Source organism: Carlito syrichta, unplaced genomic scaffold (assembly GCF_000164805.1).
Source record: "Carlito syrichta isolate Samal-C Ts95f unplaced genomic scaffold, Tarsius_syrichta-2.0.1 Scaffold314050, whole genome shotgun sequence".
In the NCBI taxonomy this organism is placed as follows: Eukaryota; Metazoa; Chordata; class Mammalia; order Primates; family Tarsiidae; genus Carlito; species Carlito syrichta.
In genome coordinates, this window is record NW_007258146.1 from 210,291 (window position 1) to 228,933 (window position 18,643).

The 18,643-nt window shown below is 48.8% G+C and overlaps 2 protein-coding genes across 4 annotated transcripts in view; both read left to right on the forward strand.

Moving 5' to 3' along the window:
• KMT2D (lysine methyltransferase 2D) overlaps positions 1-11,062 on the forward strand; it is a 35,609-nt gene extending 24,547 nt beyond the window's left edge. Inside the window, exons 44-56 of the mRNA XM_008070881.2 lie at positions 1-123; positions 1,023-1,098; positions 1,275-1,450; positions 1,551-1,681; positions 2,291-2,423; positions 2,502-2,629; positions 2,789-3,929; positions 5,147-5,283; positions 5,383-5,513; positions 7,219-7,504; positions 7,735-7,808; positions 7,934-8,042; positions 8,181-11,062. The exon at positions 1-123 is cut by the window's left edge and continues 52 nt beyond it. Of these exons, the coding sequence (XP_008069072.1) occupies positions 1-123; positions 1,023-1,098; positions 1,275-1,450; positions 1,551-1,681; positions 2,291-2,423; positions 2,502-2,629; positions 2,789-3,929; positions 5,147-5,283; positions 5,383-5,513; positions 7,219-7,504; positions 7,735-7,808; positions 7,934-8,042; positions 8,181-8,273 (2,738 nt within the window). The 3' untranslated portion in view covers positions 8,274-11,062. The remainder of the gene's footprint in view (positions 124-1,022; positions 1,099-1,274; positions 1,451-1,550; positions 1,682-2,290; positions 2,424-2,501; positions 2,630-2,788; positions 3,930-5,146; positions 5,284-5,382; positions 5,514-7,218; positions 7,505-7,734; positions 7,809-7,933; positions 8,043-8,180) is intronic.
• A 135-nt stretch (positions 11,063-11,197) lies between these two features.
• PRKAG1 (protein kinase AMP-activated non-catalytic subunit gamma 1) overlaps positions 11,198-18,643 on the forward strand; it is a 16,987-nt gene continuing 9,541 nt past the window's right edge. Inside the window, exons 1-2 of one of the 3 annotated variants that reach the window (XM_008070882.2) lie at positions 11,198-11,303; positions 15,643-15,691. In XM_008070882.2, coding sequence (XP_008069073.1) covers positions 11,295-11,303; positions 15,643-15,691 — 58 coding nt within the window. In that variant the 5' untranslated portion in view covers positions 11,198-11,294. The remainder of the gene's footprint in view (positions 11,304-15,642; positions 15,692-18,643) is intronic. The other 2 variants (XR_002482703.1, XM_021718976.1) reach the window with 2 other exon arrangements.

Here is an 18,643-nt window from a genome sequence, read left to right on the forward strand (position 1 = left end):
TGCCCCCCACCCCACCCCCATCGGTGCAGCAGAAGATGGTGAATGGTGTTACTCCCTCTGAAGAGCTGGGGGAGCACCCCAAGGATGCAGCCTCTGCCCGGGATACTGAAGGGGCACTGAAGGGTAAGTCAGATGCAGACTTCTCCCCAGTGGGGTTTGGTGGCCAGGGTCCAAGTTAGTGTGCCATGCAGTTTAAGAAATGAGTGGGTTGCATGCTGTTCTGTGTGCTTACATGACAGGCCACCTGAGATAGGAAAGGCCTCTTCAGGACTGACTTCCTGGGGGCAAAGAAAGATGGGTCTTCTGGAGTCTAGAGCAAAGGCAGCAAGGGAGATGGGTGGCAGGAGCATCTCAATGAAGCTTTGCGTGAAAGGACCAGCCCAGCTTTAGTGAGTATAGAGCTAGAGTCAGATCTGGATTTGAATTCTGGTTCCTGCATTTATTTAACTGTATTTACTTCAGCCAAGTAACTTGATTAACTTGCGTGAGCCTCAGTTTTCTCACTGTAAAATGCATGTTACAGTACTCACCTAATGGAGTTGTTAAAAGATTAAACAAATAGTATATCTAAAATCTAGTGCCTAGCACTAAGGAAAGGCTCAGTAAATATAGCTTGTCTGCCCCACTGTGGTAGGTGGGAAGACAGCTAACCAGGGTGGTTAAGCTAGGCCAGGTGAAGTGGCTGTATTCCCAGCACTTTGGGAGGCAGAGCAGAGAGGATTGCTTGAGCCCAGGGATTTGAGACCTTGTCTCTAAATCAAAAAATTCACTAGGCGTGGTGGCACATGCCTGTGGTTCCAGCTACTTGGAAGGCTGAGGCAGAAGGATTGCCTGAGCCCAGCAGTTGAGGGTTCAGTGGCCATGAGCATGCCATGGCACTCCAGCCTGGGCAACAGAATGAGACTCTGATTCAAAAGAAAAAAAAAGCTAAGGGCTCATGCTAGTTAGGCCTAATATATTGGGGAGAAGGCTCCATCAGCTCTGGCTACCCTCACCCTTTCTTCTCCCTCCCCACCCCTCAGATGCGTCAGAAGTGAAGAGTCTAGACTTGCTGGCCGCCTTGCCTACACCTCCTCACAACCAGACTGAGGATGTCAGGTGGGAGTAGGGTTGAAAATATGGGCATGAGGAAGGGGATTGGGGAACAAATTGCTCTATTTTTTTTTTTTTGCCAATGGCAGATTTCAAGTAAGATAATGATATCTACTGATCACTAGATTTGGGAGAGGGAATCCATAGGGTTGTGATGACAGACATCTACTTTTGGCCCACAGGATGGAGAGTGATGAGGATAGTGATTCTCCTGACAGCATTGTGCCAGCTTCATCCCCTGAGAGCATCCTGGGGGAGGAGGCTCCTCGCTTCCCTCATCTGGGCTCAGGCCGGTGGGAGCAGGACGACCGGGCCCTTTCCCCCGTCATCCCCCTTATTCCCCGGGTCAGCATCCCAGGTATGTGCTGCTCTGGGTTTGGGCCAGGCCTGGCTCAGCCAGGTTGTCAGAGCTGGGAGAGAGGTAGCAGGGTGCTCTACAATCCCCCTCTCTCATTCAGTCTTCCCAGATACCAAACCTTATGGAGCCATCGACCTGGAGGTTCCTGGAAAGCTGCCTGCCACAACTTGGGAAAAGGGCAAAGGAAGTGAGGTGTCCGTCATGCTGACGGTCTCTGCTGCTGCAGCCAAGGTATGTCCTGAGGGTTTCTCAAGGCCAAAGGGACCTTGATCAGAGGGTGGTCCTGGAGTTTGTCCGGATTGTTCAAAAACATGTGTTTAGTACCTACTGTATGTAAAAACCTAGGCTAGAGGCAGTGGGTTTAGGGTAAATAAAGCCTGACCCCTGCCCTCAAGGGGCTCATAATTCAGTGGTAAAGACAAGTCAACAACTAAGAAGCATGTATGTAATGTGACAGATGCCACAAGTCACATTTAGTTTTTGGAAATGTTAACAGGGTCTTATGGTCAAAGAAAATTGGAAAACTCAGTTAAAACAACATGATAGGTTTCTTTACGACTCGTCAGGTCCTTTAATTTGCTGGTGTGCCTTGTGACTCTCTAAGCTGTGGATAGAGCATACAGCATTTCCTAAGCTTAGTTGACATGGTTCCCTTTTTTGTGGAGCATCTGCCAATGCCCACAGCAGTTTAGGGAAGGCTGCTGTGAAGAAATTGTGCGAGAGGAGCTGGATGGCATGGGAGTGGGTTCTGAGTGTCCTTGTCCCCATCCAGCTGGTAGTAGTGCCAACTTCAGACACTCTGCTGACATGTCTCTTCCATCTCTTTCCTGGCCCCGGCAGAACCTGAATGGTGTGATGGTGGCAGTGGCAGAGCTGCTAAGCATGAAGATCCCTAACTCCTATGAGGTGCTGTTCCCAGAGAGTCCTGCCCGGGCAGGCATTGAGCCTAAGAAGGGGGAAGCTGAGGGCCTTGGTGAGTGAGGCTAGAAAGCCCCTTGGGACCTGAGAGGAATGATTCTGGTGGGAGGCTTTGACCTATTCCTTCCTGCAGGTGGGAAAGAAAAGGGTCTAGGAGGCAAGAGCCCAGACGCTGGCCTGGATTGGTTGAAGCAGTTTGATGCAGTATTGCCTGGCTATACCCTTAAGAGCCAGCTAGACATCTTGAGCCTCCTGAAGCAGGTAGGTCTGGAGGAGAAAAAGGAGTGGATTTTAGAAAAGAGGTGCTGCCTAGGGCAGAGAACGCAGAGGGCTTTTGGGAGAGTGGACTCTGGGAGAGGGGAGGAAGAGGGCTAGTTAAATGAGGATCTGGCACTAATGATACAGGGTGCCCTCCTATAGGAGAGCCCCGCCCCAGAGCCGCCCACACGGCACAGCTACACCTACAATGTCTCCAATCTGGACGTGCGACAGCTCTCAGCCCCGCCTCCTGAAGAACCCTCCCCGCCCCCATCCCCCTTGGCACCCTCTCCTGCCAGCCCCCCTGCTGAACCCCTGGTTGAACTTCCAGCCGAACCCTCGGCTGAGCCATCAGTCCCCTCACCTCTGCCACTGGCCTCATCCCCTGAATCAGCCCGGCCCAAGCCCCGAGCCCGGCCCCCTGAAGAGGGTGAAGATTCCCATCCCCCTCGCCTCAAGAAATGGAAGGGAGTACGCTGGAAGAGGCTGCGGCTGCTGCTAACCATCCAGAAGGGCAGCGGGCGACAGGAGGATGAACGGGAAGTGGCAGAGTTTATGGAACAGCTTGGGACAGCCTTGCGACCTGACAAGGTGCCTCGGGACATGCGGCGCTGCTGCTTCTGTCATGAAGAGGGTGATGGGGCCACTGATGGGCCTGCCCGCCTGCTGAACCTGGACCTGGACCTGTGGGTGCACCTCAACTGTGCCCTGTGGTCCACGGAGGTGTATGAGACCCAGGGAGGGGCACTGATGAATGTGGAGGTTGCCCTGCACCGAGGGCTGCTAACCAAGTGCTCCCTGTGCCAGCGAACCGGTGCCACCAGCAGCTGTAATCGCATGCGTTGCCCCAACGTCTACCATTTTGCCTGTGCCATCCGCGCCAAGTGCATGTTCTTCAAGGACAAGACCATGCTATGTCCAATGCATAAGATCAAGGGGCCCTGTGAACAGGAGCTGAGCTCTTTTGCTGTCTTCCGGCGGGTCTACATTGAGCGGGACGAGGTGAAGCAAATTGCCAGTATCATTCAGCGGGGAGAACGGCTGCACATGTTCCGTGTGGGGGGCCTTGTGTTCCATGCTATTGGACAGCTGCTCCCTCACCAGATGGCCGACTTCCACAGTGCCACTGCCCTCTATCCCGTGGGCTACGAGGCCACACGCATCTACTGGAGCCTCCGCACCAACAATCGTCGCTGCTGCTATCGCTGCTCTATTGGCGAGAACAACGGGCGGCCAGAGTTTGTAATCAAAGTTATCGAGCAGGGCCTGGAAGACCTGGTCTTCACTGACGCCTCCCCACAGGGTGAGCACTGGGCCCTTGAAATGGTGATATGGAATCGGGCAAGTTTCTCCTAGGGTTACTGCTACAATTTGGTAAGAGGATCTGCAGCCTCCATGTGAGTGCTCCTCCTTCTTCCACCTCAGGCAGGCAGGGCTCTCTGGAAAATCCCCAAAGAAAGTGTTTTGTGCTCTCCCAGCCACCCTAAATTCCCTTGTAATTGAACGTATTTTGCTTGTCTAACCACACATCGCCTAGCTCCTTTTCTGTCCTCAGTGGAAACAGTTCTAAGATCCTATCATCTGGATCACCCAGCCGGATCCTAACCATGAGTCCTCGTGGTGGTTTTCCCCTAGACAGAATTCTTTTCATCTTAGTTGTAGTGTTAATGATAAAAACAATAAGAGCACGTACCTTTTATTGAGCATGTACTGTGTGCCACAAACTAAGTTCAGTGATTTGTATAGGTTATTGTGTTCATGTTACCCTATCAGGTAAATACTATGATTATGTCCAGTTTATACATAAAGAAACAGAATCTTAGATTTAAGTACAGTCATGTATCACTTAATGATGTGTTCTGAGAGATGTGTCATTAGATGATTTTATTGTGTAAACCTCATAGAGTATACTTACTAAACCTGGATGATACAGCCTATTATACACCTAGGCCATATGGTAGAGCATATTGCTCCTAGGCTACAAACCTGTACAGCATGTTACTGTACTGAGTACTGTAGGCAACTGTAACACCACGGTCAGTATTTGAGTATCGAAACATAGCCATACATAGAATAGATACAATAAAAGTACAGTATTACAATCTTATGGGACCACTGTTTTATCTGCAGTCCATCATTGACCAAAGCATCTTTATGTGGCACATGACTGTGTTTGTCTCAAGGTCCCATAGCCAGTACTAGAACCCGAACTCAGTCTTCCCAACTCTAAAGCATGCCTGCTCTTTCTACAAGGACTGTCCATGGCCTATGCTGGGTCTCCTGGGCCCTGAGTTTGTGGCCTACAGCTCTGTAATGCCCCTCCAGGGTTAAAAGCTTCCTGGCTTTTTAAGAGAGACAGTGGGACTAGGAGGCCAAAAAGGAGTCCTGAAAGCCATGCACCTTCATGACAGGGAGGTGTGAAGGCCACAGAAAACAGCTGCAGCTCTGGATTGGGGTTGGGGCTGGGAGTCAGTGAGCAGAAGTTGTCTCTGAGGGCTACTTTCTTTCCCTGCTTCTTAGCCGTGTGGAATCGCATTATTGAGCCTGTGGCTGCCATGAGAAAAGAGGCCGACATGCTGCGGCTCTTCCCTGAGTACCTGAAAGGCGAGGAGCTCTTCGGGCTGACAGTGCATCCTGTGCTTCGCATAGCTGAATCAGTAAGAAAGGGGCTGGGAGCTGGGGGCTAAGGGTATACTGGGAACTTTGACCTTGCCCGCAAGAGCTCAGGCTAAGGTGAGTACAACCTGTGCCCACAGCTGCCTGGGGTGGAGAGCTGTCAAAACTATTTATTCCGCTATGGGCGCCACCCTCTCATGGAACTGCCACTCATGATCAATCCCACTGGCTGCGCCCGATCGGAACCTAAAATCCTCACACACTACAAACGGTGAGCTTGTGGAGTTGGGGCCAAGGGATGTGGGTATGGATGTTGATAGAGATTCTCTGATCACATGATGAGGTTTGAGGATGCAGATCAGAGTTCCCTTGGAAAGACTGGGGATTCACTCTTAGACCTCCTGGTTAGAGGGTACACAGGTATCAGTGGAGTGTCCCTTTCCTCCTCTCCCAACCCACTCAGGTGTATTGGGTTGACCTGGAAAGTAGAACAGAGCTGGGCACCCTGGAGAAACAGCTACTGGGGAGGGTCTGGGTAGATAGTGGTGAAATTTTATGAACTATGTTAGGAACCTGGTGACCTCTTCCCTCTCTTGTTTTGTTTCCACAAAGGTCTGTGATTTCTCCCAAACCTCAGATAAAACCCCATGAGTGCTAGGGTCACCTTCCCTTCCCCAGGATGAGTTGGTGTCAAAAATAAAGAAATAGAGATATAATAGAAAAATAGTAAAGCCTTACATTTGTATAGCACTTTATACTTTTTTTTTCAAAGCGTTTTCACATCCATTATCTCATTTGATCCTCACAACAACCTTATGAGGTAGGTAGGGCAGGTGGTATGACCCCCATTTTACAGCTGAGAGAACTGAGACCCAGAAGGATTAAGTGACTAGACAAAGGTCACACAGCTGGGACCAGATCCATACCTCTTGACTTGTGGGTCACTTATTTCTGTGTACCACAGTAGCCCGACCTTGGTCCCTGGGCAGAGGGAGGAAGAATCTATGGTAGTAGGGCTTTCTCGAAGCCCTCCGGTGGCTCTAAGGCTATCGTAGAGCATCAGAGACTCCTCTACCCCTCATCAGCCCTGATCCTTAATGCTCTACAACGGTGGTTTTCAAACTATGAGTGCATGTGTTCCAAAAAGTCCCGGAACACATAAGCTGATGGGCAGAACTTGGCCCTCCCATGCATAACTCCCCCTTCCCCAAATTGGATTCAGCCAGAAGAGCTCCATTGTCATCTAGTTTATGTATTAGAGTTTCAATCACCATATTGTTAAAGAAAAAGAAAAGATTTCTGCTAAATAAAAACAAAAAGAACCAACAACGTTTGAAAACCACCGCTCTGGGATGGGCAAGAATTGACTGGTGCCCTAGGGTGGTGAAAAGGCATCCCACCAGGCAGCAGTCATTCCCCTGCACTGAGCCGTCTGTACAGAGCCTGATGTTATGTCAGACAAGGGGACAGTCTGAAGAAAGGGAAGGATACCACCATTTAGACTGTGATTTCACAGCTAGTAGACATGGCCCCCATTTTCAGGGCTTCCAGGGCTTGCAGGAGGTAGGTCTCGGACACTCAAGCAAACCATCAGCTTAAATTCTAGGCTTGGGCTGCTTGGGGAAGATCTCCCAGAGGAGCCTAGCCTTGAGTATGGTTTGTTAGAAGGGCGGTAGGAAGTGGGAGATGGAAGAGCAGGCTCAGTGTAGGGGAATTGGTGCCCCCCCCCACCCTACCCCTCATCCTGGGCTCTCTGTACTCAGTGTGTGAGAAGGGTCCCTGTAGCTAGTTGCTGCCTCACCAGAGCTATGACCTAGTTGCCTCCACTCCACTCCCAAGGCAGCACTTCTGATGCTTGCCAGCAGCACACACTTCTAACCACGTGTTGCACATCCCAGGGAGGAGGCAGAGGAGGCGGGTGGTGTCTACTTGGTCTGAGGGAGAGCTGTGTTGTCATGGACTGTATCACCTCCCAGGCCCCATACCCTGAACAGCACCAGCATGTCTAAGGCATATCAGAGCACCTTCACAGGCGAGACCAACACCCCATACAGCAAGCAGTTTGTGCACTCCAAGTCATCTCAGTACCGGCGACTGCGCACCGAGTGGAAGAACAATGTGTATCTGGCTCGCTCCCGTATCCAGGGCCTGGGGCTCTATGCAGCCAAGGACCTGGAAAAGCACACAATGGTCATCGAGTATATTGGCACCATCATCCGCAACGAGGTGGCCAACCGGCGGGAGAAGATCTATGAGGAGCAGGTATGGGTTGGTAGAGGGGCCGTTGTGGTGCTTGGTCCACACTTGGCCAAGGAGTGAGGGGACAAGGTTGGACTCAGGAGAGCAGGTGGAAATCTGTTGTGGGGAGGAGACAGGCAGAGGAAATGAAGAAAGTGCAAGAAAAGCCACTGCCTGAATCTTCTACGTGATTCCGCCACCACCACTGCTATTCTCTGATCTTCTTGTTTCTTGGGCAACCTCTGCCTTTCTAGAACCGAGGCATTTACATGTTCCGAATAAACAATGAACATGTGATCGATGCTACGTTGACTGGAGGCCCTGCCAGGTGAGAGAGGAATGAAGGCGGGATTTAGGGGTCCCCGAAGGTGGCACTTTGGGAACAAGCCAACAAGGAACCAAAATTGTTCCAACGTAGTTGCCTGACATCCCGGACTCTGTTTCACTATCCAGGTACATTAACCATTCCTGTGCCCCTAACTGTGTGGCGGAAGTTGTAACATTTGACAAAGAGGACAAAATCATCATCATCTCCAGCCGGCGAATCCCCAAAGGAGAGGAGGTAAGAGAGTAGCCTGAGGGACAAAGCAGCTCTCTCCCTTCTCTGCCATTCCCTAGGAACCGGGCTCTAAGGCCACTCCTCTCAGATCAGACCTTCCTCTGGGGGACTAGCACTGATTCTGCTCTCTTCTCTCTCCAGCTGACCTATGACTATCAGTTTGATTTTGAGGACGATCAGCACAAGATCCCCTGCCACTGTGGAGCCTGGAATTGTCGGAAGTGGATGAACTAAGAAGCTTTAAGGCTACCAGGCAGGGGAGTCCCCCCACTCCCAACCTCTTCCCTGAAAGGGATGAGGGGGAAGAGAGGTAGCAGCCAGAGCCAGGACCCAGGGCTGGGGCTGCCGGCTGACCGGAGCCCCTGGAGCAGGAGGCTGGGGCAGAGGGCCCTAGGCCAAGCCCACCCTGGGCACCAGGGACAACCCTCTTCCCCGCCACCGGCCCTCAGGCTGGCATCTCTGCCCCCAGCTCCAGGAGGGGCCAGACAGAAGCAGCCATTGGGCATCTCAGGTTTGAGGGGGATATGGGCCGGGAACTACCCAGAAGCATCTGGGAGGCAGCAGGGAGGGGGGAGGAGGACGTGTGGCCGGGCCTCACAGCCCTGCTGCTCCCACTGACCTCTCCGGCCCAACTCAAGGCTGCAAAGAGACTTGACTAAGCTTGACAATCCCAAAGGCCGGGTCCCACACCTGGCCCTGCCTGCCGGGTCCTGCCCCCACCCTCACCCCCAACCCCTTCCCTCTTGATCTGTCTCTGTTTCCCTCTTCTCCTCTGTGTTTCTGTCTCTCTATGGGTTGTGTTTCCTTGTTTTCCACTTTGACAAATGCAACATGAACGGGAAAGAGGCGCCCAGCTGCCCAGGAGGGCAAGCCAGGCAAGCCGGGCAAGGAGACCCCGCACCCACACCTACCTCATTTAAGTGTTGGATTTTTTGCTGTTTTGAAATGTGAGACCCTCTCCAAGCCCCCTACTGCCCCAACCCTCTCCCCCACCTCACTGCCCTCTTCTGAGTGGGTGGAAGGGGGGTAGGAGGAGGAAGAAAAACAACAACAAAAAATCCATCTTTGTTTTTCATTATGGGCATGGGATGGTGGTTGAGGCAAATGATGATGAAGACTGGGGATGCCTGGCCCCTAGTTGCTCTAGGACTTCCTTCTCCATCTGGACATGGCGGCAGGAGGGATATGCTAAACCTAGGACCAGGATACCTCCCTCCTGTTCTCCAACCCCATCATAAGCTCATTTGCCCTCCAGCCCCTGGATGGGGTGGTTGGGGGGTAGGGTGAGGGCTATCCCTGAGTGGCATGCCCATACCTAGTGAGGCAGGGTGTGGCCCGGAGCTCCCACTTTCCCTCAGTCACCAAACTGCTGCTGGTCTGGTGGGAAGGGGTGGTGATGTGGGGGTGGGGGAGCTTAGTGTCAGCGCGGGGAGGGTGGGGGGTATTTATCTATTTATACATGGGATTGTACATAGTCTTGTGGGGCATGGGGGAGCCGGCTGGAGGTGAGAACCCTCCCCTCTCCCCCCACCCCCGGGGAGAGCAAATGTAAAACTACTAATTTTTGTGCTTTATATATTCTATATAAATATATCTATTTTCTTTTTACAAAACCAGTTTATAAATGGTAGGGGGGCATGGGGCGGACACATGGAGCTCCCCTTGTGGGGGGGCCCCCTCCATTACCCAACCTACCGCCCTTTTTCCTTACCCCCCCACTCCCCACCCCCTGGCTGTGACTGCTGTAAGATGGGGGTATAGAAGCTGGGCGATTCCCACCCCCTGTTGTATAGTTGGACTATGTTATAACGCACAAAAGTGAGCTGACCCCAGGGGGAGCCAGAGGGTGATGGGTTCCCTGCCTCCCTTTCCTTCCCCTTTCTGCCCAAGCTTGTGCTGCAGTTGAACCTCTTCCTGGGGGTGGGGGTAGGTAGGGGGTGGGTGAGGCCCCAAACCCCTCTCTGGTAGGGAACCGTGGGGGTGAAGATGAAGCTTATATGCAGTTCTCTCCTAGGGGCTGTGGGCAAAGGGCATTTTGTAATTAATATTTTCAAAAATCAAATGTCTGAAGTGTAGGGGTGGGCTTGGTGGTGGCGGATGGGCGGGCCTGCTGGAGGGGGAGCTCGGTCGCTGTTGTGATTTTAGGTTTGTTTTTGTTTTGAATTTGGGGGTTGTGGATTGTTGGGGGTAGGGAGATTTTTTTTTTTTTTTTAAAGCTGCTTCCTCAACTGTTTCAAGCTGCAAATGTTTAAGAGAATAACACCTCCCACTCCCACAGAAACCGCTGTAATTAAATCAGACAGTAGGGAAACTGGGCTGCTGCCCCCAAAGCCACAGCCCTTGGATGTTCCTTTTCTGAGAGTAAAAGGTCTAGGCTACAGGAAGGGGGAGATTGGCTCCTGTGAGTCAGGCTCTGGTTGGGGCTTGGGCCCTGGGATTGGGAAAGGGGATGGGGCAGACTTTGTAAGCATATGCTAGGTATCCGATAGTCCTGTAGAATTTAGTGAAGAAACCTTATACAGTTTTTAATTTTTATATAAACTATAACTCAGACCCAAGCTACAAGGTTGGAATTTTGGTTGTTGGTTTTTTTAAGTACCCTGCCTGTATAATTGCATCAGAAATCCCCCCTCCCCCATGTTTGTATTTTGGGTTGGTTTACACTCGCACATACTCAATTTTCAGTTTTCCCCTTTACAGTCTTCTCCCCTCACCTCCAGGACCCTCCCCCTTTTTAAAAAATAAATCGCTGACAAGTGTGAATCCCGTGAAGACTTTATTTTGTGTTGTGTGTATCCTGTACAGCAAGGTTGGTCCTTCGTAACAACGGATGAAATGGTTCCCTTTTTTAAAGTGCCCTCTCCCTCCACCCCCAGCGCCCCTGTCCTTGGCATGTTTTGTATCAGCGGTCATTCTGAACTGTACATAATTTATGTTGCGAGAGGCAAAGGGCAAGTTTTGGATTTTGCTTCTTCCAAGTTTGTTTTTAAACGATAAATAAAAAAAGAACATTTTAAATACAAGCGGCTCCGTCCTGTGACCCTCGCCATCTCCCGGATCTGTGAGGTCCGCCAAGACCCGGGGGAGGGCGGTTACCAAGGCCAGCCCACCGCCGGAAGGGTGGGTTCCCCGCCTTCCACTCAAGTTTTGCTTCTGCTGTGACGTGAGCGGAAGTGGCGTCGCGGCACCGGATGTGGGTGGGTCTGCCCCAAGCGAGCTTCCTAAAGCAAGCGAACCAAGCTGGCGCCTTTTGCGATGGAGACGGTGAGGAGACCAGGAGGGCGGCCGGGGGCGCTGTGGAGCCGGAGACCCCCCCCCCCCGCATTAGGAGTCGGGGAGGGCCGGCAGGGGCTGGTGCCGGTGTCTAGAAAACTAGAAGCAGCCGGGTGTCTGTCCTATTCTGTGACCCTGGCTCCCCGCTTCTTCGTTGGTCGCATCTCCTAGGACTGGGCCGCGCCCCTGCCTTCTTTCCTTCCGCGGTACCTTCAGCCCGAGCGAGCAGTGACTCCTGACTCCCCTCCTTGTAGCCCACTTAAGCCCTGGCAATCTCGGGCCTCCTTTTCTCTTAGCACCTCAAGCCCTATCAGAGATTTGCTTGAGAGAGCGGGGTTGTGATCCGGATTTACTGGGTGAGGCAGGGGATCCGGAGGGATACCAACTTGCAGGTAGCTCCTGCACCCGGGTGGTCTGACTGTGCTCCCTGCGATCCCTGGCAGGAGGAACATCTGAAGACTTTCATACTGCATCCAACGAGGTCACATTCCCTTAATAAGACCGAGAATCCGGATTTGTCTGAAGGGAGAAATCTTTTCAGTGCTAGAGGCCACTGTGTCCCTTGGACAAGTTTAGGTCGTGTCCTGCTCTGGGACTCCTAAGCAGGCGTTTTGGCGTAGCTCATTCTTGGCGAGCAGGCATTGACCAATTTTGGTAGGTCCCTGTCACCTTTTCACAGATGCTGCAGTTTGCCTGCTATATGTTTGGACCCACTCTCACTCTCAGGAGCCTTTTTTAGCACTCTGGAATCTCTCCCAACCTTTTCTCTTTCTACAGTTTTAACTGTGTATCCTTTATCCGGCAGAGTAACTCCCATCTTGGTTTTTATCACCTGCTGCTACTGTCTGTAAAAGAATGCAGGTTCACTTTGCTTTGAATCAGTGACATGCCCAGAGTAATTCTTTGTCACAACCCTTTCTGTCTGCCGACACAGAGGTCATGTCCCTCAGGCTATAAAAAAGAAAACAGACCAAAGTGGTAAAGTGATTTGCAGTTAGTCACCCAGACAAGAGAGTCCTATGGATAAGAGAATTTTGAGAATGAATAAAGTGTCTAATTCCATTAAATTTAAAATGTATCATTTTCTGCTTACTTATAAATGTATTATGGTTTGTAAACCATTTTATATAGATTTTCTATTCTAGCCATTGCACTTTATGTACTGGATTAGGTTCTGGAGTAGAAATTGTTTTAAAAAGAAGACGACGAAAACTCCTGCTTTGAAAATGCTGGGCCTGGAGTGGGAGTGAGGGCAAGCCAGCAACAAGTCAACTGTTATTTATAGTAGACTGTAATAAATGCTGTCATCAAAATACAAACAAAAGGCTGTGACAGAATAGAGGAGGGAAAAATTACTGTGGACCTAGGAGAGGCATTGCAGATTGAGAGAACAGTATGAACAAGGGCATAGAAATTGGGGTATGTAGAGAAGAATTGGGAGTGAACCTGTGGTTTGATGTTGCTGGAGCTTTGGATTTTGGTCACAGTAGGAGAAAAGACTGGAAAAGTAGGCTAAGGTCAGGTTGAAAGTATTGCACACCATGCTAAATTGGAACTTTGTTTATAGGGACCCGCGGAAGATTTATGAGCAAGGCAGGGAGTGACTTTAGGAATGTTCATAACAGCTTTCAGTACATGAACTTCAGAAAGTACAGTTTCTTGTTGCTGGAGATGAAAGTCCCTTCCAAACCTTACATACTTTGCTGTGCAAACTTGGTAAAAGCATAAAAGATAAACTGAAGAGGAAATAGGTTTGGGACAGAAAGACCAGCTTAGACAGTATTGCAGAAGTGAGAAGTAAAAGCCTAAATGAAAGCTATGAAAGTGGAAAGAGAGATGGATTTGAGGCACCGCTAGCGTCTCAGCTCAGCTGATAACGTTTTTGTTTTGTTTTTTTGAGTAGGATTCTCACTCTGTCACCCAGGCTGGAGTGCAGTGGCATGCTCACAGCCACCGCAGCCTCCACCTACTGGGCTCAGGCGATCCTTCAGCTTCAGCCTCCCAAGTAGCTGGAACTACATGAGTGAGCCACCATGCCCAGCTAATTTTTTTATTTATCGTAGAGACAATGTCTCGTCATGTTGCCCAGGCTGGACTCAGGCAGTCCTCTTGCCTCCAACTCCCAAAGTGCTAGGATTACAGGTGTGAGCCACTCGACTGGCTTGTTACATGTTAAGAATGGAGGAATCGGCCGGGCTCGGTGACTCAGCCTGTAATCCCAGCACTTTGGGAGGCCAAGGCAAGTGGATTGCCTGAGCCCACGAGTTCGAGACCCACTGGGCAAGTTGGCGAGACCTCGTCTCTACAATAAATAAAAAAAAATTAGCCAGGTGTGGTAGTGCACACCTGTAGTTCCGGCTACTTGGAAGGCTAAGGTGGAAGGATCGCTGGAGCCCAGCAGATCAAGGCTGCGGTAGTCGGGAGCATGTCGCCGCACTCCAGTCTGGGTGACAGAGTGAGACACTCCAACTCAAAAAAAAGAGTAGAGGTATCAAGTATGCAGTTCTGGGCATCTGGGAAGGCAGCAATGCAAAAAAAAGATGGGAACCACAATAAGAGTAAAAAGATTGGGGGGGACAAAGTTTTTTCATTTTATATTGAAGCATTTAAGGAGTCTGTGTGATGTCTGTGGTTGTCAAACAAATAATTGGAAACGTGGATCAGGAATTTGGGAGAAATTGTGAGTGTATGTGTCAGAGGTAGCCTGTGTCTCTGTAATATTTTGTACCTATGTAGTACAGTGGTACTTTTTCAGGTTCTCTATGTTATTAAAAGTAAAGAGGAGTGGACATAATTCCCTCTCCATATGGTGAAACAGGCAGAAAGTGAAAGTCACATATTCAGTTGTATTTGACTTTCTTATATTGGTATCTGTATCTCTGTTTTACTATATGTCTCTTTTCTCTCCCTGTAACTTAGTCTTAGGTCTCTCTGTTCATATTATTATTAGATAATTTTTTAAAATTGTGAATTATATGCAAAACTCTGTGCTAGGTGGTTTGAGGGATACAACGTATAAGATAGTTACAGGCTACCAGGAATGCATAATCTGTTTGGATAGATAATGAACAAAATAACTGTAGCACACCACAGTGTGTAAGTATCATATAATGGGTACAGTAACTTCTATGGAAGTAGCTGTTTTTGTGCCTCTGAATAGATCTTTGTGAGACTATGATTACCAACCATGTGTCTATCTTCACACTAACCAGCCCTGTCTCCCGCTTATAAGTGATGAGGTTGTTGTTTCAACAGCCTTGCCAAAAATGTCAGACCAAGCTAATAGTCTTATATAATCCAGAGGGAAGCAGGGGAGATTATCCCCCTTCCCCTTGCCCTCTTCCCTAGTCCATTAGGTGGGGCAAGTTTAGGGCTGTCTTGCCTGCTTGACCCTGTTTGCCAGCCAACTTCCCAGGTTCAAACCAAGGCCTTTTAACTTTATGTTACTACAGAAGCTATGGAGGTGAAGTATGGCTTTAATTAGTTTGGAGATATTACCCAGAGCAAATAGATTCAAAACTATTGATGCTAGTGGATGAAAATTGTCATCATCCCTCATGGGTTCCTAGATAACAGTGAAACTTCCAAAGGATTCCACTGGAGGGAGCACAGAGATGTTTCTAAAGTTTTGTCTATTCAAAACACTTTAATCTCAGACTATCTTGGGAAAGGAAACTTGGAAAACCAAGCATTCCCTGGGCTATATAGTAGCCTTTGACTCACAAGGGTGCTGAGAGGACTCAAGCCTCCAGTTTCAGAAAATTCAGGCTCCTTAACAACCCCCTCAGTCAAGCTTTAACTCTCTTACTGTCAGCTAATGGGACCCCCCCAAGTTGTGGGCCTCTCTCAATGGTAAGGGGTATGTCTGTAGTTCTAGGGTCCACAACTATGCCTAGTGAGTGTTTGGGGGAAGACAACATTATCTCTCTGGCATCCATGTTTTAATAAAGCAGATCTGTAAGACTTTTGTAGGGGTTAGCCCCATCCTTAGAGCTTTTGGTCTTCACTTTTTAGACAGTGTAATATATAAGAACGTGCATAAGTTTGGAACCAAACAGATAGATGTTTAAATCCCTGCTCCATCCCTTACCAGCCACATGACCTTGGACAGGTTACTTAATGTGTCTTGGTCCTCAGTTGCCTGATCTGTGAAAATAAGGCTAATAATAGTATTTATTTCAGGTTGTCATGTAGATTAAATTGATTTCTGAAGGGCCTTAATAGTTCTTTAAAGGAAGTCGTTACAGTTCACCAGCCCTTTCCCTAATGTTGCTAAGCTAAAGTGGATGGAGCCTGGGTTAAGCTGAATTCATTTCTCTTGTCTTTCCAGGTCACTTCTTCAGATAGCTCCCTAGCTCTGGAAAATGATCATCCTCAAGGTAAGTTTACCAAAGAAAGGAAACTGGGCACAAAAACAATAGCCTGACCCTAACAATGTCTTCAGCAATGCTTTTGAATCTCTCCCAGGATTACCCCTGGGAAAATCGAAGCTGGGCCAGGTAGTGTGCCAAACCATGAAAATCATGAACAAAGTTTGGCAAGATCACTCAGGGATATATCTTGGGCAGAGTGGGCATGATTAATATCTTCAATTATTCAAACACTTGCAAGAAACTTCCAAGGTACAGGGAAAAATTCCATGGGCAACTCTGGGCTGGCTAACCATGGTTTAGAAGTCCTTGGTATTTTGTGTGTCATCTGGAAATAATGCCACCAGGATTTTATCACCCAGCAAGCAAGCTCACTAAAGCCACAGAGTGTACACAAGAAGTTATGGATAGGAAGCTGGGTGTGGTGCCTTAAACCTATAATCCCAGAACTTTGGGAGGCAGAGGCAAAAAGATTATCTGAGCCTAGAGCAACCTGGGCAACTTGGTAAGACCTCGTCTCTACAATAAATCAAGAAATTAGCCTGGTACGGTGGCATATGCCTATAATTCCAGCTACTTGGAAGGCTGAGGCGGAAGGGTCACCTGAGCCCAGCAGGTTGAGGCTGTGTTGGTTATGATCATGCCTCTGCACTCCAGAAGGAGACTCTGACTAAAACAAATTATGGAAAGGCCTTGAAAGCCCTTAAAACTAATCTGGGGCCGGGCTTGGTGGCTCAGCCTGTAATCCCAGCACTTTGGGAGGCCGAGGTGGGAGGATTACTTGAGGCCAGGAATTCAAGACTAGCCTGGGCAACAGAGTGAGACCTCATCTCTACAAAAAAACACCAAAATTAGCTGGGCCGGGTGGCACATGCTTGTAATCCCACCTACTTGGCAGGCTGAGGCAGAATGATTACTTGAGCCTAGAAGGCCGAGGCTGTGTGTCCACCTCGACAGAGTGGGACTATGTCTCCAAATGAACAAACAAAAATAGTTATGAGTTCTCAAAAAGAATTTTGCAATTTTCTGTTTTTATTTTATTGGTATCCAAAAAAGTTACTATAGTAATATTTTGCATTATCTGGATGACTTTTCATTATTGACTACAGCCATGTGATTGATATCTGTGCCTATCTTATGTATCTGAGTAAATTTGCATTAGCACCGAGGCAGAAGCCAGAAACTCAAATTGTCTTCATGGACCAAGCAGTGAGGTGGACAACATATGACTGTGACAACCTGTAGATCTTGTGTTGCAGTTATCTAGATCTGGTCAATTAAGACCTATATTTGCCAGATCTTCTGATTTTGAAAAGAAACTGGGAATTTGGACTTTTATGTAAATCTCTAGGTTTTTAAAACTTGATTGATTTAAATTATTTTTAAAGTACTAGGAAAGCCAAATTCAATATGTTTGTGGCCTAAAATGATAATATTTAACAATTAATGTAGTGTGTCTTCAACTGGTATCTAAAGATGTTCTTGGGAGTCTGAATTCTCAAGTTTGAAAAATAATGATAGACTTCCAGTTATAGATGGTAGGTTAGGCCGGGCTTGGTGGCTCAGTCTGTAATCCCAGCACTTTGGGAGGTTGAGGCGAATGGATTGCCTGAGCCCATGGGTTCCAGACCCGCCCGGGCAACTTGACGAGACCTCGTCTCTACAATAAATTAACAAAAAAAATTAGCCAGGCTTGGTAGTCTGTACTTCCGGCTACTTGGAAGACTGAGATGGAAGGATCGCTGGAGCCCAGCACGTTGAGGCTATGGTAGCCAGGAACATGCCACTGTAGTCTGGGCAACAGAGTGAGACTACAACTAAAAAAAAAATAAATAAATAAAGGATGATAGGTTAAGCTGGGTGCAGTGGCTCATGTCTGTAATCCCAGCTTGCGGCGGAGGCAAGAGGATTGCCTGAGTCTAGGGGTTCGAGACCAGCCTGGGCAACTTAGTGAGACCTTGTCTCTAAAATTAAAAAATTAGCTGGGTGTGGTGGTATACACCTGTGGTTGTAATTACTTGTAAGACTGAGGCAAAAAGATTGCCTTAGCCCAGCAGGTCAAGAATGTTGTGGACATGAGCATGCCTACTCAAAAAAGAAAAAAAAATAGATTCAGTATATTTATATACACCTTAATGCTTTCACAAAAAATACCCTAAAATCACCATAAAGGATTTTTTTTTTTTGAGTTGGAGTCTCACTCCATCACCCAGGCTGGAGTATGGTGGCATGCTCATGGCCACACCAGTGTTGACCTGCTGGGCTCCAGTGATCCTTCTACCTCAGCCTTCCAAGAAGCTGGAACCACAGGCACGTGCTACCCCAGCCAGCTAATTTTTTAAAAATTTGTAGAGACGAGGTCTCACCAAGTTGCCTGGGCTGATCTCGAACCTGCGAGCTCAGGCAGTCCACTCACCTTGGCCTCCCAAAGTTCTGGGGTTACAGGCTGAGCCACTGAGCCTGACCAGAATTTTTTTTTTAAAGAGACACGGTCTTGCTCTGTTGCCCAGGCCATAGTGCAGTGGCACAATCATAGCTCATTGCAACATCAAATTCCGGGACTCAGGTGATTCTTTTTTTTTTTTTTGAGTCAGAGTTTCACTCTGTCATCCAGGCTGGAGTGCAGTGGCATCTTATGACCACCTCAGCCTCAACCTGCTGGGCTCAGGTGATCCTTACACCTTATACTTCCAAGTAGCTGGAACTATAGGCGTGCGGCTAATTTTTTGATTTATTGTAGAGATGAGATCTCACCAAGTTGTGCAGGCTGGCCTTGAATCCCTGGGCTCACGCAATCCTCTTGCCTCTGCCTCCCAAAGTGCTAGGATTACAGGCGTGAGTCACCATGCCTGGCTGACTCAGTGATTCTACCACCTCAACCTCCCAAGTAGCTGGGACAACAAGTGCTTGCCACCATGACCAGCTAATTTTTGTTCTTTATTTTTTGTAGAGATGGCAGGG